The 19728-nt window shown below is 49.1% G+C and overlaps 1 protein-coding gene across 9 annotated transcripts in view; it reads right to left on the bottom strand.

Annotated features, from left to right (window-relative positions):
• Nucleotides 1-1115: 1115 nt before the first annotated feature.
• SIL1 (SIL1 nucleotide exchange factor) overlaps nt 1116-19728 on the bottom strand; it is a 308739-nt gene continuing 290126 nt past the window's right edge. For all 9 annotated transcript variants that reach the window (XM_058713869.1, XM_058709326.1, XM_058710093.1 and 6 more), the window contains 3 exons: nt 5860-5956; nt 5255-5419; nt 1116-1635 (listed from right to left, as the gene is read on the bottom strand). In XM_058713869.1, coding sequence (XP_058569852.1) covers nt 1279-1635; nt 5255-5419; nt 5860-5956 — 619 coding nt within the window. In that variant the 3' untranslated portion in view covers nt 1116-1278. The remainder of the gene's footprint in view (nt 1636-5254; nt 5420-5859; nt 5957-19728) is intronic.

Genomic DNA, 19728 nt, shown 5'->3' with positions numbered 1-19728 from the left:
GGAGGGTTGTTTGCAGGCAAGAGCTCTCTCCCAAGCTTCCTGTGTGTTGTAGTATGAGGTGGGCAGGAGAGGGTGTAAGGCTGAGCAAAGGGACCACAGGGAAGGAAACTGCCCACTACCCCATGTTTCTTAGGACCTCAGTTTCCCCTCAGCTCAGTGAAGCTGTGATTTCTATATGCAAGGCCAGGATGGGGAGATTTCTACATGGAGGCCAGGAGGGGCTGCCTGAGCAGCAGGAGAGAGCCTGTGATGCATTGGGAAAGGCTGAAAAACAAAAGCACCAGAATCCAAATCAGGAAAGCCCAGGGCCGGGGTTGCCGTGGCAACCTGCAGCAGGCTCCCAGCCTGGCACTCAGCCTCTGTGGGGTGGGGGCCGGGACTTGCCAGGCTCGGCTGCCCCCGCCTTCGAGGCCTCCTCCACAGAGTACCTCGGCTGACACAGGGGAGGGGCTGGGGCACAGAGCCACACCTCTGCCCTGTCAGGTGAGCCACAGTTCTAGCTTTAGCGAGATCACTCCTCTCCAAGAGTAAGGCCTACACACCCAAGGGCTTCCTGAGAGCCACAAGCCACCCCCAATCCTTCCACCACCCAGGCCCAGCACCAATTGCTCCACCCTAGCCCACAAGCTGCCTGGGCTGACACAGCACTCAGGCTTCCACCACTGCCAGTGGCCTCAAGGTTAATACTTGAGAATATAGTACAGGGTCCGTGAGATGATCCCCCAGACCTTCCCTCAGAGCCAGGTGGGGGAAAGAACAAGCTTGGATGCCAGATCCTGATGCAGTGCTTTATGCATGTTTTCTCTCACTTAATGGCACTCCCCTATGACAGTTGAGAAAACAGGGTCAGGGGAAGGTAAATGACTTCCCAAGGTCGCAGAGCTACTGGTTGTTAAAGAGCTGGTGCCAGCCAGGGTTTTCCAACTCCTGAGCCCGGACCGTTCCTATGGGGCCTATTACTAGATGCTGTGGGCTTACCATCCGGCATGTCATCAGGGGCCCCTCAGTGGCCTGTCACCCAACAACCTGCCTAACTGCCCTAGGGGGCTCCCAGACACAGCCCCCCAACCACAGGACTATGCCCCACCTACAGAGACACAAAACAAGACAATGGCTCTCATGCCTCCATTTAATGGCCAAGTCAGCACTGCCCAGATGATACCCAGGCCCCAGTAAGGAAGTCCTCCCTTCTGCCTGGTATCCCCTGAAGAGCCCACCCAAGCTGGTACCCAACAGTCTCACCAGTGCCCCGGTCCAGTCCTGGTGTTAGGGGCAATCTCATCTCAGCTCCTTCAGCAAGCTGTTGATAGATCCCAGCAGTTCCCGAAAGTATCCCTCATCCTCTCCATCTTGGAGCTCCAGGGTGGCCAGAGCCTGGTACTCAGCCTGAAGGCTGACCAGTGTCCTGCTGAGCTGGGGGTCCTGATGGTAGCGGTCCCGGCAAGTGGCCAGGAGGGCTCCCAGGGTCTGCAGCACCTTTTCGCGGGCATCATGCTCAGGGAGGGCCAGGAGGTGAGCAGTGATCTCACACCAGCCCTGCTCCCGCAGGCCTGGTAGGAGGTGCACCTGGCGATACTGCTGCAGCTTCTCTGGGGACGTCTCCTGGGTCAGCTCGGCTTCCTCCTCTGCAAACATCTGCCATCCGTGTGGCCACACACCAGGGATGGGGTTGGGGAGAGAACACAAAAACATCAGTCAGCTCTGCCCTTCAGACAGGAAGGCATGTGGCTGACCATATGAGTCCACCCCTCTGCCTCCATCCTTTTGTGCCTCCAAAGTCCAACATGGGAGAAGGTCGGCTGGACTCATGACTTCACACAAGCTCCCCCGCCCATTTATCCCTACGTCCACCTGTCTGTATCCATCCATGCATTCATCAAAAACAGCTGGGCAATGTGCCAGAGAAACCAAGACTGAGACAACATCCTAGCCCTCAAGGAGCTCAGTGTCTAGCAGGAGAGTAAAAATTTCCTAAATAGCAACATGAATTTAGTTCAGCAGTGTAGTGTGGAGGCAGATAGGCTAGGTTCAAATTCCTGCTCCAATACAGACAGCCAAACGGCCTTAGGCTGCCACCACATCATCTCTTACGTGGCGATGACATGACCCCCCTCAGGACTGTTGGGGGGACTCACTGGGGTAGTGAACACACACGCAGCCAGCATCCGGCACACAGCACACCCAAAACATGACCTTTGCTATCAAGTAGAATCACATCATCTACACCTGAAGCAGCATTAGCTGTAAAGTGGTGTGTACAGCACCGTCCTCACCACCACTAGATCCACTCCCTCAGAGGAGTCAGGACACAGGGCAGAGAAGATGGCATTTCCCTGAGGTGGGAGGCCAAGGAGGAGCTCTCCAAGTGGGTAAGATGAAGGGTCCACATACAGGAGGGTCGCAACAACAGGACTGGGCCCACCTCCTATCTGAAGAAGGGCAGGTTGTTCTTGTCCATGGGGCATGAGGGTCAGGCTGAAGCCCAGAACACACAGAACCCTGGCTGTCCCTCCAAGGAACATGGCCTTTATGCCAAGGGTCTGGGGAGTTGAGATAAATTTGGGCAGAAAGTCACATGCTTGGCCAATGGCTGTAAAGTACAGAAACCCATCCCCACTAGCAGGAAGTGGTGGAAGCCAACCCTGCCAGGCTGCCAGAGGCAGGAAACACCTGAAACAGCTGAGTTTCCAGCTTATTTCAAATGTCAGGGGAAGGCTATGCAGAGGCAGAGGGTGCACAGTGGGGAGATGTCCTTTCCTGGCTGTACTAAGTGTCCCTGCAAGAAGAAAGAAGAAATGTCGGCCCTAACTCCAGGTGAGAATGAGGCATACAGAGGACAGGGAAGGCAAGAGGAAAGCCCAGGAGAGACCAGGGGCCACGGTGCACCACCTAAAGGCCTTGGGGTCCATGGGGTCTGGTGGAGGGAAGCAGGCAGGGGCAGGGATCATCATCTTGTAACAGAAAAGGATGAGAGGAACCTGGTAGTCCTTTCTTAACCCACCTTCAAGTGCCACAGCTCCGCCTCTAGAACATCGCAGTCCTTCCAGCCCTTTGTCTCTGCCCCTGTGCCCTGCCCCTCACTGCATTTTGTCAGTCCAGTGCCTCCCACTCCCAACCTGCCTCCCCCAGCCCTCTGATGGCAGACTGCTGCCCAGCCCCAAACCCTCCACCACTGGGCACTTCTGATGATAAAGACTAAACCCCTTCCCAAGGACTTCAAGGCCCTGCAGGGTCCACCCTGACCTGCACTTGGCCTCATCCCCATATCCACCCTCACTCATGCACCTGTCACACAAAATGTCCTCCAGAGCCTTTAAGGTACAGCTTGGAGGTGCATTCCTACCCAACCCCAACTCCATAATAACTCATTCCTCAGATCTCAGTGCCTCCCCTGACTCCCCAGAAGAGGTCAGAGCCCCTGACTTGTAAGCCTCTGCAGACCACATGCTCCAGGTAATACTCGGATAAAAGCCTGCCCAAAAGCACCAAGAGAGAAGGGACCAGGGACCTGGGAGAGCACTGGGCAGGGCAGACAACCAGTCACCACCTGTGGTGGAAAGAACTGGTGAGTGGGTCATCCCTGTATCCCCTCAGCTCCATGGAGGCATGGAATGGATGTGGATTCACGACCACTGGCCAGCATCTCACTCTGCACAAGCAGCAATCTGAGAGGTGGTCCACTCTCCAGGGGAAATCTGCATTTCAGCTGCTACTTTGCCACAACACCACCCTCAAGGTGTGGGGCACCTCAAATAGCAACCTGACATGCCTCCATCTCAGGCAGCTCCGATCAAGTCCCAGTCTGATTAGTTCTCCATTCTTTCCAAAGAACCACAAGAATTACCTCAAGCATAGTGTGGCTGACGTGTGCCTTAAGGTCTCTGGCTGACTGCGACTCCTCCACCACCCTCCTCATCCCACCCCATAGAAGGTGTCTCTGTACTGTCTGCAGAGACACCAGTCCCTCCCCAGCATTCACAGCACCCCAAAGCCTCAAGGCAAGCTCCGGGGGCCAGCTGACTCAGGCAGCTCTCTGGGGATACACCAATGTCACAGGAGTCACCACCCAGGACTGGGACAGCAAAGAGATACCCAGTACACCAGAGCAAAGAGGTGAGTTTCTCCTGGGAAAGGCCAAGCCAACATGCAGGTCTTTCTCCAGGCTTGCTTGCCCCTTCCCAAGAAGTCAACTGTGCCCGGGCCTTATTAATTGGATGTGAGCACCACATGACTGCCTGCTGTTATGGGTTTCTGCAGCTTGAAGAGGGAGAGAGAGATAGCGGGTGGGGCAGGCAAAAAGAATGAGAGACAAGGTAGGCCAAGAGAAACAGCACCAGAGAGTGAGCACACCAACTGCAACTAACTGACCGAGAAGCAGCGACACACAACTCTGACCCTCAGTCTGAGGCAGGGGCAGGGAGGCAGGCTGGGCCTCTCAGTCTCCAACACTCAGCACTGGTTCCAGTGGCTGCCCAGCCCTGCTTCCCAAATCCGCAGTCGGCTGTTCTAGGGAGAGTGTGGTCCGAGAGAGTCAGCTGAGAAAGCCCGGCTAATGCTCCCTGTAGCCGCTGAATTAAGAATACAGACCTGGCTGGTTTTATGCAGCTTTAATTAAGATACTTTTCAGGCTCACAAACACCAAAGTGGGTTGGACACCAAGTATCCTCCCAGGTGGCAACAACAGGGGTCCCTGGGCCCCTCGAGGGCAGCCATTCTGAGCCCTCGCCCAAAGCCAAAGCTCCCAGAGGAGCCACCTCCAGGTTTCTAAAATCAAGATTCAGCATCATTCCAGCCTCTGGCTAATTAGTGTTCCGGCTGCTGCAAGGGCTCCCAGACACAGCTGCTCCAGCCCACCTGCTCCTCATCACTCCCACCCTAGGCTTTAGCCAAATGAATGACCTTTCATTCCATGAAGGGCTGACCTGGCCATTTCTGGCCTTCCATCATGCTGAGCCTGCCGCCTGCATACTCTAGCCTGGCCACTGTCAGTGCCCCCGCCCCTGCTCCTCCTCACCAGCCCTCAGCTTTCAGTTTAACAGTCACTTCCCACAGGATACCCTCCCGGAGGTCTCAGAAATTCTGGGTGCAGGGCCCTCACAGCATCCCCATCTGCCCAGCAAAGTCTGGCACATTTTCTCAGGATCATTGTCATGAGGATGGAAGGCTAGATAGAAAAGATGTGGGAGGGGGTGGGGGTCAAATGGCCAGAAGCAAAGTAAAGTGAGGGGGAGGCACAACATATCCAGGCACTCACCTTTTCAGTGACCAGGTCATAAAGCAGGGTGACCACACGCACAGCCAGCACCTCTGTGCCCTTCGCCTGCACTAGGCTCCTCAGGACCTGCAGCCCCCCCAGTTTCAGGAACTGCTGCTGGGCATAGGGGAAGTGTCGTAGGAGGGAGCACAGCGCAAACAGGACCTGCAGAGGGTGAGGAGCAATGTGGAGCTGGCCCTGCCTCAAGGCTCAGCGGAGGCAGCCAGAGGTGCACCCACTACCCCACCCTTGGCCCACCCACCACCCACCCCTGTGGGTGGTTCTAGCTACACTCTAGAACAGGTCTGTGAGAGCCAGAAGAGAGGCCAGGACAGGAAGCCCTTAACATCACCCAGTGGGCAAAGGCCGAGGACAGGGAGCCAGAAGGTGGCACCCGAAACTAATCATGGGAGCTGAACCTAGGCCTCCAGATGGCTCAGCAGGCTGCCATGCTGCTTTGGGTGAGGGGGACCCCTTCCCTTATGCCACCCCATGGATGACCACTCAGATCCCAAGGGTAATGTAAAGTCTGAAAAGGGACCCATGCCTTTCAGGCTCCACAGGTGTGCTAGGGGCTGGGCAGGAGGAATGGAGCAGAAACACACCTTCTTCTTTGCAGTGAGAGGCTGCTCCGTAGCCAGGATGACCAGCAGCTTCTGGAGGGCTCCCCCTTCAATGGCCTCTATTTGGACCTTTGGGTTGCTGGGGGGAAAGCACAGGACAGCATGACATTGTACCTACTCACCAACTTGGGGGAATGCCATTGTACTCCCCAGGGATCTGGGTGGTTAAGGAGATGCTAACATAAGAGCCATACCCTAGGGAAAAAAAGGTGCACAAGGGAGTGTTCCCACTTGGGACAAGCTAGAACTTAGCTGAGGGAACAGGCCAATTGCTAAACATCCACCCGGGTATGAAGGCCTATGACCAAAATGATAGGGCCAACGGCTTCCATGCCATTGCCCTACCATCTAGCAGCCAACGGGCTGGGATGACCTGGGAAGAGAAATCACTTCTACCATTTTAGGATCTCCTGATGCTAAAGGTGCTTCTCAGTGTCCCTCGCAAGGAAAGCCTTCTCCCACACTCCCCAAGCCTGCATAGGTTCTTCTTCCTTCCATGATCCCAGGCAAACATACACTGGGGAGCAATTATTAAAAACTCTGTCCTCCTCTGAGCATGAGCCCCTCCGGTCCCGGGGCTGGAGCCCATTCCTCTTTCCTGTCCTGGATGGAACACACAGACCACATGTAGTCAACGCTTGTGGGAAGAAAACAGGGAGAATGAATGAGATCCAAGGAGACTCTAACCCTAAGTAGATCCTAAAACAGGGCCCACCCAGATGCTTCCCCACTGTGAGAGTAGCTACTGTGATTGTCCCTGTACTCTCAGCACTCAGCACAGAGCCTATGTCATGGGACCCAGGAAAACAGGGCAAGAATGACACATGTGCACAACCAGAACTATTATCAACCAACACACAGCAACACTAAAACACTCAAAACCTAGAGCTGCCTCTGGAGATCCTCTCCCTGTTCTGGGCTAGAGAAAGAGTGATAGATAGGTTCAAACATTCAGGCACAACTCTCCTAGATGAAAGGATAGGAGCCTGGCTGTTGAGACCTCCATAGGGCAGGGTGCCAGGCAGGGGATATGTCTGGGAACCTCTTGCTTTCTACGATCAAATTAGTGATCAATTAGGGAATAAGTGCCAAGCACAGGGACCTGTGTAGTCAAGGCTCCCTCATCAACCACTTAGGAGGCCTCAGAGAAGAAAGGTGGTGGCAGGCTCCCAAAAAGCCCAAAACCAGGAGGAGGGGGAGGGGCCAGGCCAGAGGTCACAGACTGGCTCTCGCGCTCACCCAGACAGCCCACAAAGGGCACCGAGTCTTTTCTTGGCTCTGGCTCCTTCACCTTAGCATGACCACCAGCTCCCTGGAGACCCCAAAAGCATCTGCTCCTCCTAACCCCCAACCTCGGCAAGGGGCCTTCATGGCATCTTGCAGAGTAAGGCAGGGTCTGAAACCCAGGTGGAAATGGGAGGCACCTAACAAGAGGGTTCACACTGCTGCTTGCAGGAGAGGGCCTGCCACACAGCAGGTGCTCTCTCAAAGATGGCCCAATGGCATGGTGATGGGGCCCAAGTGAGGCCTCAATGGACCACCCTCCATTCCTACCAGGCACTAGCTTCAAGTTTCAAAGAGGACTTAGCAAGCTGAGCCATTTTTCCTGCTGTAAATGGGAGGTGCCTGAGTGCTTCTGCATCCTCTCATCTAGAAAGGGCGTGCAGAGTGGGTGCTACCCTGTCCCACTGCAACTCCACTGGTGGGTTTGAGAAGCAGCCTGGAGATGGGTCGGGGTCTCTGGGGAAAGGAAGCTGACAGCTCCTCTCCAGACAGGCAGGTGGGCACCAGTGCACAGGGAGCCTGGGAGCTGAGTCTTTCCCCTGCCCTCTGCTCCCCCAACTTGAGAAAAGCAGCTGCTTCATCAAAGTGTGAGCTAATTAGGACTGTCTTTGCCATCATGTGCCTGAGGAACACTCACCCGCAACAGGCAGGGTCTTTTCTAGGAAAAGATGACCCTGCTGAGAAATTCACACAAACACCAAATACTGCTTCCTAAGAAAGGGGGGCTGTGAGACCCAGCATCACATCAGCCTCAGAGGATGCATCAGAGAGAGCATACAGAGCAGCAGGGACAAGGCCCTCCAAAGAAAGCATATAGGGCTTGGTCGTGGTTTACAGATCTGCTGAGAACAAGACCCAGGGATGAGATAATTTCCCGGCCAACTCCAGAAGACAAGGGTGGGGGATCTTAGGAGACCCACTTGAGCATGCTAAGTACAGGGACCTACCTGGGCACCAGCCAGAGTAATAGTCCTGTCACGAACATGAGGCGGTACTGGGGGAGAGGGGAACTGTGCTCACCCAGGTCTGAATGGTTAGAAGGGGAGAGAAGTACCAGGGCAAAAAGCAGAGGGCTCAAACCATGTAGGCAGATCCCTGGGATCCTCCAAATAGAACATGAGCTGACTAGGAGTAAAGAAAAGATGCCAAAAGCCATTAAGAGATAGGGCTTCCCTGGTACTCCATATCCACAGGAGCCCTGATATAAGATGCAGAGGGCCAGACCACACTCTGTCACAGGAAAGATGCAGAGGCCAGCCACTGCTAGGTGGCTGCACAGAGAAGCCCCACATGCAGGGCAGATTTGGGGGGGAAGCTCAGCCTGATATCGGCCACCAAACAAGCCAGGATTCACATAGGAGAGAGACCACACCACCAGACCTTATTTACAAGTTTCAGAGTGAATGAATGACCAAAAAGCTCTGGGGGATCAGAAAAAGAACAGGAAGGTCTGGGCTGGGAGAGCCAGGAGGGCTGCACTGGAGAAGAGGCATTGCAGGAAGCTGAAGTTCAGGTGAAGCATAGCTATGGACAGGAGGAAGGGCAGGTGCTCAGGGAACAGCAGGGGTGTGTGTGGAGAGGTGACACCATTCAGTACAAAGCTTCCCTGGAAAGTCATGGAAAATGGGGCTGAGAGGTGCAGCTGACAAGCAGCACCAGTGCAGGTCAGGAGGCCACGATGCTTGTAGTGACAAGGAGGCCTGCTGGCTGGGACTGAGGAGGGGCGATGCAGGACCCAGAACCTGTCCATAAAGCAGAGCCCACTCCTGCTTCTTCCTCGGGAAATGCCGCACCCAAAGTAAGAGTTATAACAAGCTCCTTCAAGGCACACAGACACCAGAAAGGGCCCAAGAGCAGTGTCTGCCTCAGGACAGTGGCCCTGGGGACAAGAGATCAGATGGGAGAACACTCTGAGCCACGCAGTTTACCACTCCCAGGTCAGGTTGGCTCTGGGTATGTAGTGTGTACCTCTAAAGTGACCAGCATCCCTTCTTTCCCACCCCTCAGTACAGTCACTCTTCGCTCTCCCTTCCTCTGAGACACTCCTCAGAGTGCCTCTCTCACTCCTTATGGTCCCGATGGGGCAGGTCTCAACCCCCTAGAACCCACAGAAAGGCTTGAGGATCGAGTACAGGTCCATGGTCCATCACAGCCTGCCATCACCATGGCTTCTGTGGGCCACCCAGGACTGGATAACCAGAGCACTCAGTCTACGCTAGAGTCAGGACAAAAAGAAGTTTCCTTCTCCATAAGATAGGTTGCTATAAACCAGGAGCATGTATGGTTATGCCGATAGCAGCCGGGTCCCACCCTATCCCCATGGAGAGAAGCCCATTAGGGGAGTAGAGAATAGAGCTCACACAGAACTAAACCAAAAGGAAAAAGAGACTGATGTCTCTTTGCTTTGTCACTTGCTGAAATCATTCTCATAAGGCAATAAACCTATGTTTTCACCTACAGCAGAATCCTGAAGAACCTGGGTGAGTAGAGCAGGACCATGGGCTAATAATGGCCTCCAAAGGGCTGTGCCTTTTCTCCTGACGAACTTAAATGAAGGAGCTCACATTAACTCTGGGCCCTCCCCCAAACTTCAGTGGTGCTGTAGACACTTCAGGGGGTCCATATAATACCCTCAGATAACAGCTTTTTAGTAATGCCCAGTAGAGGGGCTAAGGAACACAGAAGAGAGAGGTGGAGAATATAAAGTTTGTGTTTCTTTTCTTTTTTTTTTTTTTAACGTTTATTTTATTTATTTTTGAGACAGAGAGAGACAGAGCATGAACGGGGGAGGATCAGAGAGAGAGGGAGACACAGAATCTGAAACAGGCTCCAGGCTCTGAGCTGTTGGCACAGAGCCCGACGCGGGGCTCGAACTCATGGACCGCGAAATCATGACCTGAGCCGAAGTCGGATGCTTAACTGACTGAGCCACCCAGGCGCCCCTAAAGTTTGTGTTTCTAAAGACACTCAGTCCATCCAGGCAGGGACAGGAGAGCTGGGCATTTCTTGAGCAATCCACTCTGGAAGAGCAGAGACCAGCATGCTCTCAGAACCTCTCTCTCCCTGGTGGCTCAGCCTTGGGCTCTAAATGTTCATTGTTGTGTGTTTTGGGGCATGAAGTTTCCCCCAAAATAGCTGGGTGAGGTTAGGGGATGTGCAAGGGCTGGCCTGGAGAGCCCTTGGCGGGAATCCTGTGCACAATGGCTCATGACCTTGGGCAAGTCCTTTCATTTCAGTTTCCTCACCTATGAGGCAGAGCTAAAACCACCTGTGTTAAAGGTATGCTAATGAAAGCCAAGATGCTAGCCAATGCAGAATGACTGTAAGAGTAAATTACAGTGGGTTTGCTACAAAGAGCCAAGACCATATCCTCAAGAACACAGATGCCCGAGGCACACATATGCTGGCCTCATCTCCTTCCTAGCATATAGACTCAGGACTAGAGCTGTGGCTCATGCAGGGGGTGGGGACAAGGTGGTTCTTGCTGGCTGGAAGGTGGGTGTCCTGACAGTTGGAGATTTGAGTGAATTAAAAGGGCAGGGGCCTGGCATGCCTCTCAGCGACATCAGTGACGCTGGTGTGCTCAAAGTCAACAGAAGGATATTAAGGACGTAGCTCGTCTCTGATGAGATAAATGAGACTAAACCTTGTTCAGGGCTAAGCTGGCTGGACTGAATAAATACCATTAGCACTCGGATTACTGGGATGTTCACAATCAGCAGGCAAGTCAGCTGTCTGTGTGTAGAGGGATGGCAGCAGCTGCTACTTTGTAAATCTTGGGTAGGGCTGGGGGGAGATCACAGAAATGGAAATGATTGCCTTTGCAGAAACCAAGCAGTTTGGTTCAGGTGACTGATACAGGCAATCTGCCAAGGGTCAGAGATCATATTTTAGTTAACTAAAGGTGAGCAAGTGTTGGGGGTGGGAGCAGTCAGGGGGAAGGTGGTAGAGCTGATCTCAGAGTGTATCACCAAGCCCGGCCACAGGGCCCAGGAGAGTCCTGCGCAACTCAGGTCCAGGAGTTGCCCTTCTCCCTCTTTGGCACTCAGGACTCGCTACATAATTTTCAGGGCTGGTACAGAATGGAAATGTGAGGCCCTTGTTTAAAACTTATTAGAAACTTGGGGTGCCTGGGTGGCTTAGTTGGTTAAGCGTCTGACTCTTGATTTCGGCTCAGGTCATGATCTCACAGTTCATGAGCTCAAGCATGAGTTCGAGACCCACATCGTACTCTGCACTGACAGTGTGGCACCGGGTTGGGATTCATTCTCTCTCTCTGCCCCTCCCCCACATGCTTACTTGCTCTCTCTCAAAAATAAACAAACATTAAAAATTTTTTTTTTAATTATTGCAAACTGAAGATGGCAAGGACAGAACATTAAACCAAGCACAGGCCCTTTTCACTGCAGGGTCCTATGCAGCGATACGGATCACACAGCCATGAAGCAAGTGCTGCTGACATCAGGGGTGTGTGCGCTGAAACAGAAAATACATAGAGATCCTGCTTGGGGTGAAGTGAAAAAACAAGGGCTGAAAAGGGAGCCTGGATCATTGGAAAAGGAGAAAAACTGGAAAAGGCAGAGTTCTGGAAAGGGAAATGAGGGTTAGGTTGACAGGTTAGATGGGGCTGAGTAAACACTAAGGTGAAATCCCCAAAGCAGAGCTATGTCTTCTACAGTGCCAGTGACCACCGGTCACTCAGGACACACTGGGCTATGTGCTCTCTCATGAGTCCTCATGAATTTCTAAGCAGGGTAAATTTTTTTTTTCATTCTCTCTCTTCTTTTTGTTTATTTATTTTTGAGAGAGAGAGGGGCAGAATGCCAGTCAGGGAGGGGCAGAGAGAGAAGAGACCCAGAATCTGGAAGGAGACTCCAGGCTCTGAGCTGTCAGCACAGAGCCCGAAGTGGGGCTCAAACCCATGAACTGGGAGATCATGACCTGAGCCGAAGTCAGTCGCCCAACCGACTGAGCCACCCAGGTGCCCCCTTTTCATTCTCTTAATAACAGAATAAAAAAATACCATTGTTCTGAAATACTCCCTGAGAAGATCCTATGCAGTGTGGAAAGGAAGCAGATCTCAGGGGAGTATGTGGTCAGGCTTAATCATTTGTGATCCTGCCTGATGAAGTGGTATACATGCTCACCTTCTTGCCCAGAGAGAAAGATTTCTTCTCTGCTGGCCTCACCTTGTCTGTGCCCTAACGTGAGGCCTTGATCATCTGTGAAACACAAGGATTTGCAGGATGTATAATCTTGAAATAGGCAGTTCACTAGGGATCTATACTAGCCTGCCATCTAGGGATCAATGGAGTTAAACAATTAGTCAATCAAGATATGGACAATTACCAACTTGAATAAAAATAGAATAGGTTCACCAAAAAAATAAATGCCACATGAGAGTGAAGCCCTCAAGAGAATCAAAACATCCAGCCAGTAACATGAGATTAATACCACAATGGGGATGATGGAAACTACCCTGGGCCCCTGGACCCTGGGGAAAGGTAGGATTATCACTGGACATATTCATAAACAGTCAACAACCAGAAGGGAGTCATGTAAGCAAATGAAGGACACACACAATTCACCACAATGATGGTGCTCACAAGAGTATCTCTAAGAGGCCCTTTTTGCATGTACATGCACACACACACACACACACACACACACACACACACAGTGATCAACTGCCCACCTCTGGAAAGAGAAACAGGGTCTGAGAGAGTAGACCCAAAGAATTTTAACAGACATCTGCTAGCTCTCATACATAACTCTGCATCACAATCACCAGAAACACTGTTTTGGTGGCTTGTTATTTTATTTATTTATTTTTTTTTTAACTCTTCAATCATTTCAGACTGGGCCTTTAAAAATTACAGAGAAAACTAACCTACAGGAAAGTTGCAAAATAGCAAAAGAACTCCCAGTGAGATTCACCAGTGGTTAACATTTTATCACATCCGCTTTTTAATTTTCTTTCTTTATGTATTTATACATATTACTTTCCCTTCTGAAACATTTGAGAGTCAGCTGCAAATATGATGACTCTTTACCCCTAAATATATCAAGTGCACCTAAGAACCATAGTACAATTATCAAAATCAGGAAATTATTGTCAATATATGATCTATAGATACTCAGATTTTACCCACTGTCCCCAGAATATCCTGATTAGAAGAGTAACTTTGGTTCAGGGTCCAATTGACGACTTGGCATGATGAGTTTTAGCAGCATGTCTTAAGTCTCCTCTACTCTTGACATGCTCTCCTTAGCATGTCTTTGTCTTTCATGATACTAATAGTTTTGAACAGCACAGGTTGGTGTGTAGACTATTCCTTAGTCAGAATGTATCTGATGTTTTCCCATGGTTAGACTGAGGTTATGTGGGGCACCTGGGTGGCTCTGTCGGTCAGGTGTCCAACTCTTGGTTTTGGCTCAGATCATTATCTCACAGTTCATGAGATTGAGCCCCACATTTGGACTCAGTGCTGATGGTGCAGAACCTGCTTAGGATTCTCTCTCTCCGCCTCTCCCCTGTCTGTGGGTATGCAAATGTTCTCTCAAAAAAAAAAAAAAAACTTTAAAAAAAAAGGGAATGCAAGCTGGTGCAGCCACTCTGGCAAAGTACAGAAGTTCCTCAAAAAACTAAAAGTAGAACTACCATACGACCCAGCAATTGCACTACTAGGCATTTATCCACGGGATACAGGTGTGCCGTTTTGAAGGGACACATGCACCCCCATGTTTATAGCAGCACTATCCACAATAGCCAAAGTATGGAAAGAACCCACAAATGTCCATTGATGGATGAATGGATAAAGAAGATGTCATATACACACACACACACACACACACACACACACACACACACACACACACAATGGAGTATTACTTGGCCATCAAAAGGAATGAAATCTTGCCATTTGCAACTACGTGGATGGAGCTGAAGGGTATTATGCTAAGTGAAATTAGAGAAAGACAACAATCATATGACTTCACTCATATGAGGACTTTAAGAGACAAAACAGATGAACATAAGGAAAGGGAAGCAAAAATAATATAAAAACAAAGAGGGGGACAAAAACATAAGAGACTCTTAAATATGGAGAACAAACTGAGGGTTACAGGAGGGGTTGTGGGAGGGGAGATGGGCTAAATGGGCAAGGGGCACTAAGGAATCTACTCCTGAAATCACTGTTGCACTATATGCTAACTAATTTGGATGTAAATTTTTTTTAATTTTTTTTTTTTAACATTTATTCATTTTTGAGAGAGACAGAGACAGAGTACAAGCAGGGGAGGAGCAGAGAGAGGAAGACACAGAATCTAAAGCAGGCTCCAGGCTCCGAGCTGTCAGCACAGAGCCCGATGCGGGGCTCGAACTCACAAACAGTGAGATCACAACCTGAGCTGAAGTCGGATGCTCAACCGACTGAGCCACCCAGGTGCCCCAATTTGGATGTAAATTTAAAAAAATAAAGAAAATTTAGAAAAAAGAAAAATAAAAAATAAAAAAAACCTTAAGTGTGATTAATTTATTTAAAAAAAAGACTGAGTTTATGCATAAAAGCAATGTTATGTCTTTCTCAGTGCATCTTATCAGGGGTGTGTGATATCAGGCAGGCCGACATGATGGGCAGTGTTCACACTGATTACTGATCACGGTGGTGTCTGCCAGATTTCTCCATTATAAAGATGCTATTTGTCTCTTTGAAATTAATAAATATTCTGTGGGGAGACACATTTTGAGACATAAAGATAACCTGTTCCTCATCAAACTTTCACCCACTAGTTCTGGCATTCATTGATAATCCTTCCTTAAAATTATTATTACTATGATGTTTCTCAAATGATGATATTCAAACTCTATCACTCCTTCTACCCATATGTGTTGTCATCCTATGTGAAAGAAGAGGCTTTCCTACTTTCTCACTTATTCATTCATTTCTCTCAGTATGGCTTCATGAATTCGTAATTCATCTATGGGTTATAATCCATTTCTATAATTATTTATTTAGATGCTCAAATTACCTGTGATTTTTTTTTAATATATGAAATTTATTGTCAAATTGGTTTCCATACAACACCCAGTGCTCATCCCAAAAGGTGCCCTCCTCAATACCCATCCCCCACCCTCCCCTCCCTCCCACCCCCCATCAACCCTCAATTTGTTCTCAGTTTTTAACAGTCTCTTATGCTTTGGTTCTCTCCCACTCTAACCTCTTTTTTTTTTTTCTTCCCCTCCCCCATGGGTTTCTGTTAAGTTTCTCAGGATCCACATAAGAGTGAAACCATATTCAAATTACCTGTGATTTAATCACCAGAGCCTTTTCATACTGGGTTCTGTGTCTTTTTGACTTATTTCCATCATTCTCTAAGCACTTCCTTACTTTCTGGCCCAAGATGTTCTTGCCCAAGATATTTTACTTTTGCTCTACCAACTGTGGAATGTGCCACTTCACCAAGGAGCACTGGGGCACTTTGTGAAAATTTCTAACAGATTCTAACCCTTACACTACACATACTGAATCACAACTTCAGAAAATAGGGCTCAAAAACCTAATTTTTCACAAATGTTCCACCCGATCCTTACCAGTAAGTCTGGCATTGAGGTGAGGACCAGCATTTGGGATAACTAGACCCAATCACCAAGCTTTTACCTGGTGTAGCACCTGTTGTAAGTGGCTGCCTGGTATTTGAAGACTACAAGCAGTGGGAGGGTCCCCATCAAACAAGGCAAGTCTGGTCCCAAGTCTGCCCTCTCAACATAAAGAGGGTCACCTGACTCTGTCCTGAAAGGTCACCCCTTCTGAAGCTTCAGAACAGCCAACTTCCCAGAGAAAGCTCCCCTCACAACCTGGCAAACCCACTACAGGGCTCCCACGTGGCCACCCCCTCCAGAGTCCAGGGGGCTCAGCCGCCTCTGCCCCAGGATCATTCTGCAACTAATGCCTCAGGCCACATGTAATTTTTTGGCAGTAGTGTCACAGACCTGACTCACAGTGAGCCTGCTTTGATCCAGTCCCTGATGTCCACATGAGGAGCCGAGGGTTCCCCAACATGGCCCTAAACCTTAGTAGAGAAGGCAAAAAGCAAGTTACATCATATATTTGTCTCTGGGTGGTAGGATTTTTTTAAAAAACAAATACGGGTTTTTATAAAACTAAAAATTCAATAACAAGATTTAAAATGTCTCTTTGCTGCCCAAGCCGTTCATCCTAGCATGTCACTATACTTTGGGATCCTCATTCTGTCATTAGCCCTGTGTTCGTTAGCCCTTCCTAATCTGTGTCATCTGCCCCCACTGTCCTCATATAAGAATCTCAATGCAGGTTGGATAGGACAGAATTTGACAAGAGATCTTTGGCACATCAATACAATGAAGACTCTGTTGCTGACAAAGAACCATTTGTAAGCAAACATCTTATTAGGCGTGATTGTTCAAGTAGCTTCAAATCCACATGTCTTTATCATCATTTCTCTACCTATTAGATTATCATGAGATTCTGCTAAATGCTTTCCTGAAATGCAGAGTCCCTGTGTCTACAGCAATGGTCTAAACTCCCAGGATAGCAAATCTTTCTGAAAAAGAAAGTTTGAACTGGGAGGGAGCATGACAGACTCTTCTGGGTGCTGGCAAAGTGCTGGTAAAGTTCTGTTGCTTTACCTGGTGGTGGTAACATGTGTGTGTTCACTCTTAATAGGTCACCAAGTGGTTTACATAAGGCTCACATGCTTTTGTGCAGAAGGAAAGAAGGGAGAGAGGCAAAGAAGGAGCAAGGTGCAGGTGGCAGTGGGGATGAAGCATTCAACTAGTCTGTTTTTACAGAACCCACTCTTGCTCCAAGAGATCACCTCTTCTCTTTAGAAATGCCCATAAATCCCATCTCAAAAACTTGCTGTTATCTTGAAAGCCCAAACAGTCACCCATCCTGTCTCTGTCCCTCTCTCAAACCCTACAATGCCACAGAGATTCATACACACACACACAGGTCTCATAATGATCTCCCTAAGTTTTCATTTGATTTTTCAGACCCTAACTCATTTAGAGAAGCCAGCAACTCTTTCCCTCCTTCTTCACACTCTTGGGCTCAAGTTCCTCTTAACCACTTTTGACTCTTTCTGGCAGGAAGACCATTCTCCTTAAAAGAGAAGTCAGAGGTGGAACAGAACTACAAGGGAGGCTGGGAATGCCCTGTATGTCATCTGCTGCATTGAGTTATCTGCCGAAGCAGGGGGCTGACACCATCACTCTCACTGTGAACACTAATGGCTTGGGCAGGTCCCTCTGTTCTTGGCATCCCAGGTCTCACCCCCCTGGTATTCCTGACAGTGTGGTCAGAGCTTTACACCCTTCACTGTTTGTTCACACTTTTTCATCCCTTATACAAAAGCTCTACTCTAACTGCTCCTTCGTGTACCATGTTGGCGGCTTCTCTGTTGTTCCCTGCAATAATCACCTGGGACTATATTGAGCACATTTCATTTCTCAGACTGACTCATCCTCCCTTTCGAAACTCGTGCCTTAACATCCTAACTACTTTTCCCTGGGCCTTCTACAAACTGCTTTCCTCCAAACCCAGAGAGTTGTGCATTTCCCTAGGCTTCTCCAAACATGGTCACTTTCTGCTAAGGACTCCAACACTTTCACTTCACTGGACATATCCTTTTTGTTGCTCAGAATTTCAGTGAGAGGCACTCAGTAGGTTAAGCGTCTGACTCTTGATCTTGGCTCAGATTATCATCTCACAATTTGTGACATCGAGCCCCGTGTCAGGCTTCATGCTGATAGCTCCATGCTTGGGATTCTCTCTCCCTCCTTCTCTCTCTTCCCCTTTCCCACTGACACTCTCTCAAAATAAATAAATTAAAATATATATATATATTTATAATTTCAGTGAGGTCCTTTTCCTTATGGTTCCCTTTATCTTCTGAGAGATGAGATGGTCAGAAAAGGGAGTTAAGAATTAAAGCACATCAAGTACTTATCAGAATCTTGGTTTCCACTCAAGGAGATTTCCAGCTACTCAGATGCATGAAGATCCATAGTGTCACATCAGCTTGCTTCAGCACCAGTTTTATAATCTCAATTCAGAAAGCCTCTTGTACACTGAGGGTAATAGCTGATATCTTATCCCATGATTAGTGTGCATGTTCTTTGGTTAGCTAAGGGCCAATGATATACTTTCATTTCACCAAAAGCCCAAACTCAGTGAGCCAACTACTGAATAAAAGCAGCTTTGGCATCAGAGAGAACTGGTTCAAGTACTACTTCCAGTGTTTTCTTTTTTTTTTTTTTTTTTTTTTTTAATTTTTTTTTCAACGTTTTTTATTTATTTTTGGGACAGAGAGAGACTGAGCATGAACGGGGGAGGGGCAGAGAGAGAGGGAGACACAGAATCGGAAACAGGCTCCAGGCTCCGAGCCATCAGCCCAGAGCCTGACGCGGGGCTCGAACTCACAGACCGCGAGATCGTGACCTGGCTGAAGTCGGACGCTCAACCGAATGCGCCACCCAGGCGCCCCACTTCCAGTGTTTTCAAGTTGTGTGACTTGAACACATTACTTAAAACCTCTTCAGACTTTAGTTTCTGTATCTGTAAATAGGGATTAGTATTATTTATCCCTTGGGGATTGCTGTGGAGATGAAATATGGTAATATATAAGGAAATGAGCACAATTCCTGGCAAATACCAAGCATTCAATTAATAGTTGTTTTTTAATAATGTGTTATACTCTTGAATGAAAATTACTATTTGTACTTTTCTGCTAAGAAGGAGTGCCTGGGTTTTCACGCTTGTCAAAAGTAGGAGGATTACCTGTGGTTGGAAACAAAGTCCCACCACCTCCCACTGAGTGGCCCCAGACTGTCATTCTCAGCTTCTCTGGCTAGAGGGACAAAGCCAGAGCAGAAAGAATTCATGGGGGAGAAAGGTAATTAACAAGCTAGAGGAAGAGATTGGGAGGAAGGATCAAAGAAGCTAATTAGAGCTGGCTAAAGGGAGGCCACAGGGTGGGGAACATGCAAGAGAGAGAGCTAAAGAGAAATTATCTGTGGCCTATAATTATTCAACAAATGCCTCCCAGTAATTGTCTAGGCAGTCTGAGGGAGGCAAGGTAGGAGTAACAAGGTTAAGCGAAGAAAATTTAGGCTAAAGCATATGGGAGATTTTTTTACTCACTGAGATTTATCAAGTTTATTAGAGAACACAGAGAGTATGTCACTTGAGGTCATCTATACCAGCTGGTGGTATAACTATCTCTATTCCCCGAGGTGCTGGGGGGACCAGAGCAAGCAAGATCCACAGGGTAAGAGAGCTACAGGGAAATTGCCTAGCCAATCCTCGTGCAGGCAATACACCTTCTCAATAGGCCCTCTGAGGCTCAGGAAGGAACTTCCTTACTCAGGTCTTGCTCTCCAGGGCTCAGGGGTACGTGCTGGGTAATCACTCACCTTTCCCTCCAACCTCCTCCTCTCCTTAATCAGAGCCAATGGAATCAAGCGGGGCCTATTTTGCTTTTGCCACAAACTGCAAAAATGTTTGTGAATGAGCCATTCTTTTTTTT

This window comes from Neofelis nebulosa, chromosome 1 (assembly GCF_028018385.1).
Source record: "Neofelis nebulosa isolate mNeoNeb1 chromosome 1, mNeoNeb1.pri, whole genome shotgun sequence".
In the NCBI taxonomy this organism is placed as follows: Eukaryota; Metazoa; Chordata; class Mammalia; order Carnivora; family Felidae; genus Neofelis; species Neofelis nebulosa.
Note: the sequence above shows the minus strand (reverse complement) of the source record. Positions and strands in the feature narration are given on the sequence as shown.